Genomic DNA, 15805 nt, shown 5'->3' on the forward strand with positions numbered 1-15805 from the left:
CGCCACACAGCCCCCCCTGTAGATAGTGCAATACAGCCCCCTCTGTAGATAGCGCCATACACCCCCCCTGTAGATAGTGCAATACAGCCCCCTCTGTAGATAGCGCCGTACACCCCCCTGTAGATAGCGCGATACAGCCCCCTCTGTAGATAACGCCATACAGCCCCCCCTGTAGATAGCGCCATACAGCCCCCCTGCAGATACCGCCATACAGTCCCCCCTGTAGATAGCGCCATACAGCCCCCTCTGTAGATAACGCCATACAGCCCCCTCTGTAGATAGCGCCATACAGCCCCCTCTGTAGATAGCGCCATACAGCCCCCTCTGTAGATAGTGCCATACATCCCCCTCTGTAGATATTGCCATACAGCCCCCTTTGTAGATAACGCCATACACCCCCTTCTGTAGATAGCGCCATACAGCCTCCCCTGCAGATAGCGCCATACAGCCCCCTCTGTAGATAGCGCCATACAGCCCCCTCTGTAGATAACGCCATACAGCACCCTCTGTACATAACGCCATCCAGCCCCCCCCTGTAGATAACGCCATACAGCCCCCTCTGTAGATATCGCCATCCAGCACCCTCTGTAGATAACGCCATACAGATATGGGGTTGTGCTGTAGCTCCTTGCACCGCCGGGCAGCTGGGGTGCTGCTGTGAATGGGGTCATGTTGCAGCTCCTTGCACCGCCGGGCAGCTGGGGTGATGCTGTGAACGGGGTCGTGCTGCAGCTCCTTGCACTGCCGGGCAGCTGGGGTGCTGCTGTGAATGGGGTCGTGCTGCAGCTCCTTGCACCGCCGGGCAGCTGGGGGGATGCTGTGAACGGGGTCGTGCTGCAGCTCCTTGCACCGCCGGGCTGCTGGGATGCTGCTGTGAATGGGGTCATGTTGCAGCTCCTTGCACCGCCGGGCAGCTGGGGTGCTGCTGTGAATGGGGTCGTGCTGCAGCTTCTTGCACCGCTGGGCAGCTGGGGTGATTCTGTGAACGGGGTCGTGCTGCAGCTCCTTGCACCGCCGGGCAGCTGGGGTGATGCTGTGAATGGGGTCGTGCTGCAGCTCCTTGCACCGCCGGGCAGCTGGGGTGCTGGTGCGCAGGGAAACACAGTAAAGGGGACACAGGGTTATATCAGCACTGCGGCCCCTTCATTCTCTGGTCGGGGACCCAGAGGCTGGATCCCCATCAATCATAAAGTAATGGCATAGGCCATCGATCGAGTGGGGGGGGGGTGCTCTTGTTGTAAAATAACATACAATGTATGATCATACCCTTACCCCCACAAACATGGGCCTATAATCCCCCTCTTACAGTGTACAGGCCTAATACCACCCCCACATACAACTCCCATGTCACACAAAGCCTATATAGTCCCCAGCACACAGTATCCTCTCATCCCTCCCCCCCCCAATAAAGTGCAGAGCATCTGAAACAATGTCCCCCTACCTTCCCCCACAACACATGACCCTGCATCAGACATTCACCAGCACACAGATGTGCAGCAGATTGTCCCAGTGTCTCCAGGATGCAGATAGGGCAGGGTCCTACATCCTCCTGCTGCTGGTGTTTTTCATTCATTGACAGGAAGCAGTGGATGTTATCAGGTTGACTCCCCCTCCACATACGCTGATGCAGCCAGAGAGCCCTCCCCCTCCATGTCCTGCAATGGTCAGTGTGAGGTCAGAGCTTCCCTTTTGCTGATTGGTGGAGCACTTGTCAGCTGACAGGCCCTTCTACCAATCACAGCTTCTGCTCAGTAAAAGAAGCTCTTATCTCCGTCTCTAGCAGCTGATTAGAGCATGAAGCAATGTCAGAGCGGCCCCCGAGCAGCTGCATGAGGCGTCTTACCCCGGAGCACTGTGCGGCTGGGGAGGAAGTGGAGAGCAGCTGCACGAGGCGTCTTACCCCGGAGAACTGTGCGGCTGGGGAGGAAGAGGAGAGCAGCTGCATAAGGCGTCTTACCCCGGAGCACTGTGCGGCTGGGGAGGAAGAGGAGAGCAGCTGCATGAGGAGTCTTACCCCGGAGCACTGTGCGGCCGGGGAGGAAGAGGAGAGCAGCTGCATGAGGCGTCTTACCCTGGAGCACTTTGCTGCTGGGGAGGAAGAGGAGAGCAGCTGCATGAGGTGTCTTACCCCGGAGCACTGTGCTGCTGGGTAGGAAGAGGAGAGCAGCTGCATGAGGAGTCTTACCCCGGAGCACTGTGTGGCTGGGGAGGAAGAGGAGAGCAGCTTCATGAGGCGTCTTACCCCGGATCACTGTGCGGCTGGGGAGGAAGAGAGCAGCTGCATGAGGTGTCTTACCCCGGAGCACTGTGCGGCTGGGGAGGAAGAGGAGAGCAGCTGCATGAGGCGTCTTACCACGGAGCACTGTGCGGCTGGGGAGGAAGAGGAGAGCAGCTGCATGAGGCGTCTTACCCCGGAGCACTGTGCTGCTGGGGAGGAAGAGGAGAGCAGCTGCATGAGGCGTCTTACCCCGGAGCACTGTGCGGCCGGGGAGGAAGAGGAGAGCAGCTGCATGAGGCGTCTTACCCCGGAGCACTGTGCGGCTGGGGAGGAAGAGGAGAGCAGCTGCATGAGGCGTCTTACCCCGGAGCACTGTGCGGCTGGAGAGGAAGAGGAGAGCAGCTGCATGAGGCGTCTTACCCCGGAGCACTGTGCTGCTGGGGAGGAAGAGGAGAGCATCTGCATGAGGCGTCTTACCCCGGGGGCTATATGGCACTGTCTAAAGGAGGGGGCTGCATAGCACTGTCTACAGGGGGGGCTGTATGGCACTATTTACAGGGGGGCCAAACCTACAAGGCCAGGCTGAAGGAGGGGGCGCCGCAGAGCAGCTGTATCAAAACAGATGATCGCTACTACAGCCACCCAGCATACAGGGATCAGCTGTTTTGATGGGGCTGCTCTTTGGCGCCCCCCTTCCGCTCAGGCTTTTCCATTCCCATGGAACCCCCATCCCCCCCCTCTCGCGGCACCGCTCCCCCGTCACCCCCCCTCGCGGGACTGACCACCCCTCTCGCGGCACCTCTCCCCCACGCCACTCGCGGCACCGACGCCACCCCTCCCACCCCTAACTTCTCCCTCTCCTGGCAGGCTATCAGGGAGGGAAAACACACCATTTTTTTTTTCTTAAATATATATATATTTCTTTTTATCTATGTATTATCTAGGGGTATAGTGAGCATTTTGAACCCACAGGTTTTTTTGCAGAAATTATTGGAATTAGGCCGTGAAAATTAAAATCTACATGTTTGCAAAGAAAATGTAGGTTTAGCTCATTTGTTTTCATTATCACAAGGACTAAAGGAGAAAAAGCACCCCAACATTTGTAGAGCAGTTTCTCTTGAGTAAGGCCCCATGCACACGAACGTAAAAACGCCCGTAATTACAGGCGGTAATTACGGGCCCATAGACTTCTATTGGCCATGGGTACCTTCCCGTTTGTTTACGGGAAGGTGTCCATGCCGTTTAAAAATATGGAACATGTCCTATTTCAGGCCGTAATTACGACACCGGCAGGCCCATAGAAGACTATGGGGCTCCCGTAATTACGGGTGGCTACGTGTGTGCACCCGTAATTACGGGAGCGTTGCTAGGCGACATCAGGGGATAGTCACTGTCCAGGGTGTTGAAAAAATTAACTGATCGGCTGTAACTCTTTCAGCACCCGGGACAGTGACTACCGCTTGGGTTAATAGTATTAAAAGTTAACTTACCCAGAACTCCCTGCTTCTTCCTCCATTCCGGCCTCCCGGGATGACGTTTCATCCCATGTGACCGCTGCAGCCAATCACAGGCCAATCACAGGCTGCAGTGGACAAAGGACCCGTATTTACGCCAGTAATTACGGGAGGAAAAAAATATGCTCGTGTGCATGGGGCCTAAAACAATACCCCACATGTGGTCATAAACGGCTGTTTGGACACACGGCAGGGCTTAGAAGGGAAAGAGCGCCATTTGGCTTTTGGAGCTCAAATTTAGCAGGAATGGTTTGCGAAGGCCACGTCGGATTTGCAAAGCCCCTGAGGAGAAAAAGCAGTGGAAACCCCCACAAGTGACCCCATTTTGGAAACTACACCCCATAAGGAAATGATCTAGGGGTATAGTGAGCATTTTGACGCCACAGGTTTTTTGCATAAATTATTGGAATTAGGTGGTGAAAATGAAAATCTATATGTTTGCAAAGAAAATGTAGGTTTAGCTAATTTGTTTTCATTCCCACATGACTAAAGGAGAAAAAGCACCCCAACATTTGTAGAGCAGTTCCTCCCGAGTAAAACAATACCCCACGTGTGGTCATAAACGGCTGTTTGAACACACGGCAGGGCTCAGAAAGGAAAGAGCGCCATTTGGAGTTCAAATTTAGCTGGAATGGTTTGCAGAGGCCATGTCACATTTGCAAAGCCCCTGAGTGGCCAAAACAGTTGAAACCCCCCAAAAGTTACTCCATTTGGGAAACTACACCCCTCAAGGAATTTATCTAGGGGTATAGTGAGCATTTAAAAAAAAATGTGTCATTTAAAAATCCATGGATGTGTGATAAACTTTGAAGCACTCCTTTATGCACAGGCCAGATATGTCGGGGCAGGTTTCACAATGATAAGTTGTGTCTCGTCTTCTCCCCCTTTTGTAACACACTTTGCACCTTTTTTGGCTCCTTCCCTTTTTACCAGTGGAGGGGATTCCTCCAGGAAAGTGTTGCCCTGGTACAATACGTGGACCATCGCTTCTAGAAGTACTGGGGCTCTCCCCTTCCTGGTCCCCAAATACAAGGGCCTTGATCAGCACCTCTTGAAAATTAAGGAATGTCCCTGTGTTTTCCGCATGGCACTGTACGGCTTCAGTACTTGATCAGAAAGATCACCCCCTCCCATGTACTTATTGAAGCCGAGGATGCAGTCTGGCTTGGGGGTCATTGTGGTGGTACCTTGGACAGGGACAGGGGTTCTGCCGCTACCGTGCATTGTGGTCAACATAAGGACGTCCCTCTTGTCCTTATACTTGTCCAGCAACATGTTCTCGCTATTTAGCGACCTGCTTTCTCCTTCTCTTAGGGGTTGCCCAATCAGATTTTTAGAGAGGCCTCTCTGGTTTTTGCGCACGGTGCCGCATGCTGCAGGACTTCTGGTGGAGAGGCAGTTAAATAGTGGGACGCTGGTATAGAAGTTATCCACGTAAAGGGGGTAACCCTGGTCCAGTAGTGGGTGCACCAAGTCCCACACTATTTTCCCACTAACCCCCAGGACAGGGGGGCATTCTGGGGGTTCTATCCTGGCGTCCTTCCCTTCATAAACCCTAAACCTGTAGGTGCACACTGAGCTGCTCCCGCACAGCTTCTACATTTTAATTCCATACCTCGCCCTCTTGCTTGGCAGGTATTGGCGGAAATTTAGTCTCCCCTTAAAATGTAAAAAGGACTCGTCTATTGCTATGTTCTTTTCGGGGGTGTACACTTCCTGAAATTTGGTGCAGAAATAATCAATCATTGGCCTGATCTTGAATAGGCGGTCGTATATGGGGTCATCACGGGGCGGGCACTGTGCATTATCCTTATAATACAAAAATGTCAGAATTATTTCAAAACGTGCCCGGGTCATTGCCATGCGGTATAATGGGGTGCTGTATAAACTGTCCGCACTCCAGTATTGCCTAATCGCTGGCTTTTTTACTAGGCCCATATGTAGGACAAGGCCCCAAAATTTAATAATCTCCGCTGCCTCTATGGGGGTCCACCTAGCAAATGATGACGTGGGGTTTTGGGCTAAAAATTGCCGGGCGTATAAATTTGTCTGGGCCGCCATTAAATTAACAAAATCCTCAGAGAAAAAGAGCTTGAAATAGTCCATTTCTGTGAGGCCTACAGTCTCTAACCGAATTCCTGAGCTCCCTGTGAAATCCGGAATGTGAGGCTCATAATTATCAGGGGGTGGGTTCCACAGGGTATCACTCATTTGTGGGTTTGCCTCAGCTGATGTCCTGGGGCGTCTTTACGGGGGTTCCTCATCACTGGATGAGGATGATGATGATGAGGAGGTCAATAGGAATGGGGCAATTTCCTCTTCTCCCGCGCTGGCTGATTCAGTGTCAGGACCAGGATGGCGGATGCCTCTTCTGCTGAATAGACCCATTGAGATGAATGGGACATTTTTATTAGGGGGGTATGTAGTGCTTCAACACGTGTAATACTCCATTTATATTTATAGAGGTGGTTGTGTATGTTGTGCTTTTACACGTGTATATGATATTTATAGGAAAACAAAAAGAACTATAAGAAAAATTTAGGAGAAAGAAATTGACTGCACGTTCATTATAGAACTGTGAAAAAACTTGAGCTACAACTGTGTCGCTGCGCTATCAAAAATGTAGTGACCGAACTTCAGTTACAAAAAAGCTGAATGTCCGTCAGTAAACAGACGCTGACGAGAAGCTGTAGATTTACTCAAACTGTATAAATACCGTATATGTCGGCGTATAAGACGACTGGGCGTATAAGACGACCCCCAACTTTTACCCTTAAAATATAGAATTTAAGATATACTCACCATTTCGTGCAGGAGCGCTTCACTATGGCCATCGGCGGCAGGACCCAGGACTCTGTCTCTTTGAACTCGCGCATGCGCAGATAGGCGAGGTACATGATGGGGTTAATTACTATTAATGTGAGGAACATGGAGGGTAAATTCATCGCACCTCGCGCCTCACATTAATAAGTGAATGAAAGCCGTGTTTATTTCATTTTTTTACAGCGTACACATCATAAATGATGCAAAAACATTGTTGTCCGCGCCATTACTGAATGTGTGTATTTTATGTATTGAGACTTATTTTAATGTTTATTGTAAAAAAGGTGAAGGTGTATTTTTTTTACAATTTAACAATACTTTGTTTTTACTTTATTTTTAAACTTTAATGTACTGACATATATCAGATATGTGCCAGTACATTAGCCTGTGGACGGATAGCACACAGACATATATCAGATATGTGCCAGTACATTAGCCTGTGGACGGATAGCACACAGGCAGTTGTTAGGACATACTTGGGTATATCCTAACAACAAGAGATATGGTCAGACAGCCCTGAGGTCCGTCAATAGACCCTGGGCTGTCTGCCCATATATGGTATGGCCCTCGATCGCGTCACAGGAATTCCCTGTGACGCGATCCAGGGGCATCCCCCCTTCTCACTTTCCCCTGAATGCTGCAGTCAGCTGTGATCGCAGCATTCACGGGAATAACGGCGGAGATGAGAGGTTCTCTGATCTCCGGCGTTATAGAGCGGGGCTGCGGCTGTGTAATACAGCCATTGCCCCGCTCCTGACAGGAAGTGCGCGCGCGGTCAGCATGAGGAGATGCGGCCGGCGCTGCACTAATGAGCGGCAGTTCAGGCACTGAAGACAACATGGGGGTGCTTTGTAGCGCGCCCGCCATGTTCTGTCTTCAGTGCCGCAGATCATTAGTGCAGCGCCGGCCGCATCACATGATGCTGACCCCGCGCGCATATGTCAGGACTCAGGAGCGGGGCTGTGGCTGAATTACACAGCCGCAGCCCCGCTCTCATAGTCATGTGTACTATACTGAGCTGTGCGGCTGCAACGTGCATCCCTAATATCCGACAATATCCGGCATATAAGACGACCCCACACTTTTGACATTTTTTTAAGGGTGTAGAAAGTCGTCTTGTACGCCGATATATACGGTAACATAGAGCTATAACTTCTGCTATATATTTATTTTACAAAACGGACATCAGTAAACGTCCGCTACTCTAACGCCCTAACGCTACCCTGCGTAAACAAATGACCACTGAGGCTGATTATTAGACTCAGCACTCAGTGGCCCCAGGGCGCACCCAAAAAAAAAGGTGCAGTAAAAAAAAGGCCACAAAATAAAAACCCTGCACCTATAATTGATCCGATCAGTGATGACGGTCACTGATCAGCGCTCAGCGGCACAGGAAGCACACAGTAAATTGGTGCGGGTAGAAAAAGATGAAAAAAACGTAGCGTCAAAAAAAATGACCACAGATGCTGATGAGTGATGGCGGTCACTGATCAGCACTCAGTGGCCGCAGGATGCACACAGGGAGGTGCAAAAAATAAAAAAAAGTCCTGTGCCAAATATTGGCGGTCAGTGATGGTGGTCACTGATCCACACTCAGCGGCCACAGGACGTAACAAGGGAAAGAGGGGGAGGGGGAAGGGTACAGGGATAAGAAGTTTAGGAAAAAAACAAGTGCTGCTAAAAAAAATAAATCAGCAGCAGCACAGATGATGATGACGAAGGTTCACTCTGCAGCAGGAAGCAGTCAGATGAAGACGTCACAGCAGGATGGCAGCACAGAAGGCCTCAGATTCGGTAAGTATGGCTCACAGATGGTCACACCAGCTCTGCTCACCGTTCCTAACCGGAATGAGGTGGGCAGAGCTGGTGGAGGGTGTTTCAAACACTCGCCATGGCTGCGATTGGTCAATCGGTGCAGACCAACCAATCGTAGCGATCGGGGGGATGGCATCCCTGCCACCTCGTCATCGCTACATGGCAGGGACTGGTGCTGTCCTAGGCAGCACCAATCACCACCATATCACTGTGCCCTGTGGCACAGTGATTGGTGAAAGCCGCAAACGGCCGCAATTGGCCGCTCTGAATTGACCGGCCAATTGCAGCGATCGCCGATGAGGGGCGGTTGAGCCACCCCCCTAGCCCTCGCGTAAAGATGGTCTGCTGTTATGAACAGCAGCCATCTTTACTTTGTAACTTTTATTTTTTCCACTGTAACCCCTTCTTCATTTGGCGTATGGATACGGCAATTTGCGGGAAGTCATGGCTTTCCATGACGTATCTATACGGCAAATGTCGGGAAGGGGTTAAACCACTAGCCGTGATCATATAAGCTACAGTGGCATCACCACGGGTATGCTAAAGCACCACGCCTCCCAGGGTCCGTCCCTTAGAGAAGCCCATGGATTTTTAATTGACATATTTTTTTAAATGCTCACTATACCCCTACTATACCCCTAGATAAATTCCTTGAGGGGTGTAGTTTCCCAAATGGAGTCACTTTTGGGGGGTTTCCACTGTTTTGGCCACTCAGGGGCTTTGCAAATGTGACATGGCCTCTGCAAACCATTCCAGCTAAATTTGAACTCCAAATGGCGCTCTTTCCCTTCTGAACCCTGCCGTGTGTCCAAACAGCCGTTTATGACCACGTGTGCCCCTGAACACTAGACTCTGGATATTATATATATACCACTGAACACCAGACTCTGCATACTATATGTACCACTGACCACCAGACTATGGATACTATATGTACCACTGACCACTAGACTCTGGATACTATATATACCACTGACCACAAGACTCTGGATACTAAATGTACGACTGACCACCAGACTCTGGATACTATATATACCACTGACCACCAGACTCTGAATACTATATTTACTCACTGGCCACCAGACTGTGGATACTATATGTACCACTGACCACTAGACTCTGGATACTATATGTACCACTGACCACCAGACTCTGGATACTATATGTACCACTGACCACTAGACTCTGGATACTATATATACCACTGACCACAAGACTCTGGATACTGAATGTACGACTGACCACCAGACTCTGGATACTATATATACCACTGACCACCAGACTCTGAATACTATATTTACTCACTGGCCACCAGACTGTGGATACTATATGTACCACTGACCACTAGTCTCTGGATATTATATGTACCACTGACTACTGGAAACCACATGTAAGTGGATAAGGGTTAGTTCACCACCACTGGATTAGGGATCGGAGGCGGCTGTATGACAATATGGACTAGTGATGAGGCCGGTCAGAGTTTGTGTTTAGTCAGTATTCACCTTAGTCGGCAGAGTCACAGGTGGAGTGAAACTCGTGGGATGATGGGGGTGATGGACGGCACATTGAGAGGCGTCATCCTCATGTTCCATTGGTGTTGGTGCTGCAGGTTTCTTCCAGCGACATAACATATATGATCCCCGTATGGTAAGTTCCTTCTTACGTTTTTTCCTATATGACATTTTATGGCCTGTCACATAAAGGTGAGGTACCCACCAGGGCCGTATTTACCATTAGATACCTGCGGGCACCAGATCACTGTAGTACTAGCGGTAATGAATCCTCTTCCTGTGTGTTTTCCGATTTTATGTAACTAAAGCTTAATCGCTGTATAAATGAAAAGTTCTACAACTTCCTAATCTACTTTATGTTTCTTAGCTGAGAGCAGGACTAGCGATGTACAGGTTCACTGCATCTGAATGTGAGCAAGAGTGTCCTCATTCACTGACAGCAAACAGATCTTGAAAATGGTGAGTAATTGAAACATAAATGATATTATAAAGTTGTAGAACTTCTCATGTATACAGGAATAAAGTATTTATTATATGGGGGCATGGCTGTAAATATGCCCCCGGATATGACGACTCCTTGTATAGACCAGTCCTATTGGATCTCTCGGTGTGGACGTCTCTGCAGGGGATTTTTCTTCTTCATGAATGTTGATCTCTGGTGTGAAGGATCTGGTAACAGGAGCATCCATGAGGTGAGGGCCCTGACTGTAGGGGGCAGCATTGTAGCCGATCCTCCATCCCCCACTGTGCCCCATTCAGTGTATCCCGTTTAGATAATCCTCCACAATCTAAATAGCCTGTACTTCAGCTCTCTCCTGCACTGATACATTGTAACAAACTCTCACTTATCATTATATAACCATTAAAGCTGTTTTCTGGTCTGGAAAACCCATTTTCAAATGCCCTATTAGGGAATTTTGGGGTAATAGTGTGGGTTCCCCCGTTCAGGAACCTGATTAATTATACAGAATGGAGAGGGGCAACAAACATCATCTCCTGCTCAGGAGGACCATCACATCCATGTATTACATGCCCAGCCCGGTGATTATAGAACTGTGTAATACTTTACTTCCCCTTTAGAGATGCTGTAGGGAAATTAAACTCTTGCAGCAAGTTCCCCCACAGATTACTGGACCCCTCTAGCAAAACGGTATTTTAAAAACCGGACAACCCCTGTAAGGCTCTGTTCACACCACATTTGGGCTTTAAATCTGACATATACCTTTAAAGTGTAGCTAAACGTTTGACAAACTTCTGACATGTCATAGTGACATAGTGACACGTCAGAAGATTGGATTGGTGGGGGTCCGAGCACTGAGACCCCCACCAATCACTAGAATGAAGCAGCTGAAGCCCCCGTGTGAGCGCTCAGTCGCTTCGTGTTTGTCCGGCTTTTTCCAGAAATAAATGTATCGGTGAACGGACTCAATAGAAAGTCTATGAGCCGATACATTTTTCCGGAAAAAGCCGAACAGACAGGAAGCGGCTGAGCGCTCACACGAGACCTTCAGCTGCTTCGTTCTAGTGATTGGTGGGGGTCTCAGAGCTCGGACAACATTTACTACACAGAAGTCCAATGGGAATAAAGACAAGCACAAAGATGTAGGGGATAAAAGGAAAGTTTTATTTACAGATAAGGGAAGGTTATATTTTATTATTAGGAGATTATTCTAGAAGTATTAAGACTACTATTATTATATACTGTGTATATGTATGTGTCATCTATTTATCTATTATACTAAACCTATCTAAAGGCCGTGTTGATCCAGAGGAAGGCGAAAACCCCCTGTGAGGAATGAGCCAATTGTCCTCATATTAGGGGGGAAAATTCCTTCCTGACCCCAAATATGGCGATCAGAATAATCCCAGGATCAAAGGCTGAAGTGTAACATGTGTAATATGGGGAAAGACTAGGGGAAAATTATTCATTTTTTTTTATGATTATTTTTAATGAACTGCTGTATTTATTTATGTGTAAACTATAAATTGTATTAAATTAAGATTTATTTTTAATTATTTTCTATATTTATATTATGTTACTTATGTGTGTTACTACTTATTACTCTATCATCCTAAACCTATTTAAGGCCGTGTTGATCCAGAGGAAGGCGAAAACCCCCTTTGAGGAATGAGCCAATTGTCCTCATATTAAGGGGGGAAAATTCCTTCCTGACCCCAAATATGGCGATCAGAATAATCCCAGGATCAAAGGCTAAAGTCTAATCTAAATGTACTATGTGTCTATATGCGGGTGTCTATACTTATCATGTAGTGTGGTGTCTATACTTATTATATAGTGGGGTGATGTGGGTGATGTGAGTGATGTGGGTGATGTGGGTGCATTACTTACCTGGCCTGTGCTGAGGTGAGATCAGGTATAATGGCCGCTCCGGCCCCAGGACTACAACATGCGGCTATTATTCCTGATCTCCCCAGATGGAAACTAAGCACAGGCCGCTCCTGGGGGGTGTAGAGGATCTTCAGGCTGGAGTGATGTCAGATGCCTGCCCGGGATTGGAGGATGGCAAGTCAAGGCTCTGGTGCAGCAGCAAGATGGCAGAGGTGTGGCATGAAGATGGTAAGGAGAGAGATGATGGTCTGGGCAGCCGAGGTGACATACAGCAGCAGAGACTTGAGGCGCGGGTCAGGAGGCATGAAGTTCTGGGCCCTTGTCCTGAGATCTTATCGGGTCCAGCTTGGTGACATGAAGCTGAACCCGGCCAAGGGGTGAAGGGCTTTGTTATTCTCTGGCCACTTCAGATGTTGGTTCTCCAGAACGGGCACAAATGGTGTAAATGGTGGCTGTGCCCTCCTCTCCTGCAGTTCCTCCCAGCCGATGGTGGAGAAGAATGGATGCTCTCTGATGTTCCCGCACACACCGAGGCGCCTCTTAGAATTTTTACGGACCAGTCTCTTGGTCAGATGTTTCACGTCAGGATTAAGCCAAGTTGGAAATTTAGGCTTCGCGGTGGTGATGGCTTTGATAGCCATTTGCCTGACGGGGCCGTTGTAAAATGGGGAGCGTCCTGCTGCCATCCTGGACACCACAATCCCCAGGCTCCACCAGTCAACTGCGGAGCCGTATTTTTTTCTAAGAAGCACCTCGGGGGCCATGTAATGCAACGTTCCCGACACTCCACGGATCTTATTGGAGGCGGTGACGCCATCTTGGGCCAATCCCAGGTCGATGATACGGACGTGGCCATCTGCATCCAACATTATATTCTCCGGCTTTAGATCTCTGCAAAGAAATAAGACGAGAGAATGACAAATCCGCCCAGTGATCCAGGAGACGGGGGATGGGTCATTGCACCACCAAGCAGAATAGCCATTCAGGAGTGTAGGAAAGCTGGGTGCACTGTTTCCAGCATGTAAAGGAGAATGAAAGAAGGGGGAAGTTCTGCTTACCGGTGGACGATGTTGTGTCCATGGAGGAACTGGAGGCCACATATCATCTCTGCTGTGTAGAATCTGATGGGGAGAACAGAGTGGAGTCTCAATGTCATGAAATCTTCCTCTATCAATTCCCTAATATCATGTTATGATGGAGTGTGTGCGGTCTCTAGCAGAGAGGAGGCGCTGATTATGGCAGCCTGTATTCTGCATTCTCTGTATTATCCTTCATCTGACCTCCCCCCTCACCTTTTCTTCTTTCCACCCCCCTCAGTCTCCTGATTATTTACTCGCCTTACGTTGCCGATGTTCAAGCAGCCGCACATCCTGATCAAAGCCTCCAGGCTGCCACCGGACAGATACTCCGTGATAAAAAATGCCCGCTCCTCAGATTGATGTGCGGCATAGAGGTGGCATAGGAACGGGCAGTGTCTGGCCGCTAGGAGTATCCGCCGCTCTCTCATAATTTCGTCCGTATTGTCCCGTTTGGTGATCATTTTTACGGCCATGTAGGTGTTTCGGCCGGGGACTGATGCCAGGACCACCTGAGGAAAACAAATGGAGATTCCTCATGAGAAGAAGAAGGAACAGAGGTGGACAGAGAGGTGGGTCAGTCGAGTAGTGCCCAGGACTCTACAGCAGAACAAAGCTGAGCTCCCAGCATAATGCAGTGTCTGCTGTTGGGTCCTGTATGGAGAGGTCTTCACGCCTTACCCACATTTGACATAATTATCTTAGTTGGTGGGGGTAGTAAGGAGCAGGATCATACGCTATAATAGCGACCGTGGCATCTGAACAGTTAAATAGAGGTAAGCTCCCGCTGTCACCCCATCACCCCTACCCGTAACGCGATCACAGTGTGTAGATAGTTGTCATGGCAGCCAGGGGGCCTAATGGAGACCCCAAGGTCTGCCAACTTGGTCCTCCTACTAAGCTTAATAGGAGGAGGCTAAAAGAACAATTCAAGCGATACATAAATATTGCAGTCAAAATAAATAAATAAACTTTTTTCTATTTCGTTTTGTTTAGCTCCTCGAAAAATGGAATAAAAAGTTAAAAAGTGATTAAAAGTTTTATGTAACCCGAAATAGCACCAATAAACAGTACAGCTCGCCCCACAAAAAACAAGTCCTCACACCGCCCCATCAACAGAAAAATAAAAAAAATTCGGGGTTTCAGAATATGGAGACACAACAAATTAATGTTTTTACAAATTGTTTTTATTGGATAAAAAGTATAAAAAATAAACCAATATAATTTTGGTATCCCCGTTATTGTGCTGACCCGCAGAATAAAGGTAACGTGTCATTTTTACCACTTAGTTAACACCATAAAAGCCAAATTATTAAACCAATGGAGGAATTGCTGTTTTTTTTTTTTTTGCTATTTCACCTAAAAAAAAACAGCCTTTTACAATGTTCCCAGTAAATGATATGGAACATTGAATGGAGCCATTAAAAACGACAACTCGTGCCCCCAAAAATCAAAATCTCTCATATGTCGACAGAAAAATACTAAAATGAAAAACTAAAGTAGTGGTTATGGGGGCAGGAATACTTCTGGATGTCCTATTAGGCATCCCATAGGAGAACACTACACCCATCATCCATCCAGCATAGCATGGTGACAACAGAGAACAATTGATGGAGATAAAAGGTCAACTTTAGGTTTACCACCCTATAAAATGAAATATTTCGATATTATACTCACTTTGCCAAAGCTGCCCCTACCCAGGACCTGGTGGATGGTGAAGCGGCTGATGGTAAGCCTGGCATAGGGGCTGGATGTTCCAGGGTCTTGGCTGCTCCCAGGTCTTGGCTCCTCATCCTCCAATCCTCTGTCCTTGGCTCCTCTCCTCTTCTTCGTCATCTTCTTGAATCCGGTGACGCTGTCCTCCTCCCTCTTCCTCTTCTCCTCTTCTCTCTTCTCGCCGTCTTCTCCATGTCCATTGGACGCCATTTTCACCAATATCTTCCTACCTGTAGACTTCAGTCCGATCGCTGCCGTCGACAGTTGAAAGTAAACGGCAGTTGGTCGTGTGCAGGTCACGTGATGTCAGAGGTCATGGAATCCTCAGGTGGCACCTGCCTGGCAGTAACCTGCTCTGCCATGTCTGATGTGGGCATCATGAGTGCCAGTCTAGTGTCCAGAGCTGTGTTTCTCTACCAGGGTTTCTTATGGCCTGGTCAGGGGTCTGCAGAACACAGTAGCAATACATGCCACTCCTACAGTAGAGATAAACAACGGTTATTTGCTCAGGTTATTGGCAAAACCCTTTTCATCCACAATATAGAATCTGGGTTTATATTTAGGGGTCTGTATTTATTTAGGGGTCTGGTCTGAGGTCTGTATTTATTTAGGGGTCTAGTCTGTAGTCTGTATTTATTTAGGGGTTCCGTATGGGGTCTGTATTTATTTAGGGGTCTAGTCTGGGGTCTGTATTTATTTAGGGGACTGGTCTGTGGTCTTCATTGATTTAGGGGTCTGGTCTGGGGTCTGTATTTATTTAGGGGTCTGCTCTGGGGTCTGCA

General features: G+C 48.5%; 1 protein-coding gene across 1 annotated transcript; it reads right to left on the reverse strand.

Moving 5' to 3' along the window:
• Positions 1 to 12696: 12696 nt before the first annotated feature.
• LOC142698141 (protein kinase C-like 1) lies at positions 12697 to 15417 on the reverse strand. The gene is made up of 3 exons (XM_075847810.1): positions 14985 to 15417; positions 13290 to 13819; positions 12697 to 13122 (listed from the first exon to the last, which is right to left on the reverse strand). Exons 1-2 carry the CDS (start codon positions 15231 to 15233, stop codon positions 13520 to 13522), a joined length of 549 nt encoding a protein of 182 aa, XP_075703925.1. The 5' UTR covers positions 15234 to 15417; the 3' UTR covers positions 12697 to 13122; positions 13290 to 13519.
• Positions 15418 to 15805: the final 388 nt, after the last annotated feature.

This window comes from Rhinoderma darwinii (genome assembly GCF_050947455.1).
Source record: "Rhinoderma darwinii isolate aRhiDar2 chromosome 12 unlocalized genomic scaffold, aRhiDar2.hap1 SUPER_12_unloc_2, whole genome shotgun sequence".
NCBI lineage: Eukaryota > Metazoa > Chordata > Amphibia > Anura > Rhinodermatidae > Rhinoderma > Rhinoderma darwinii.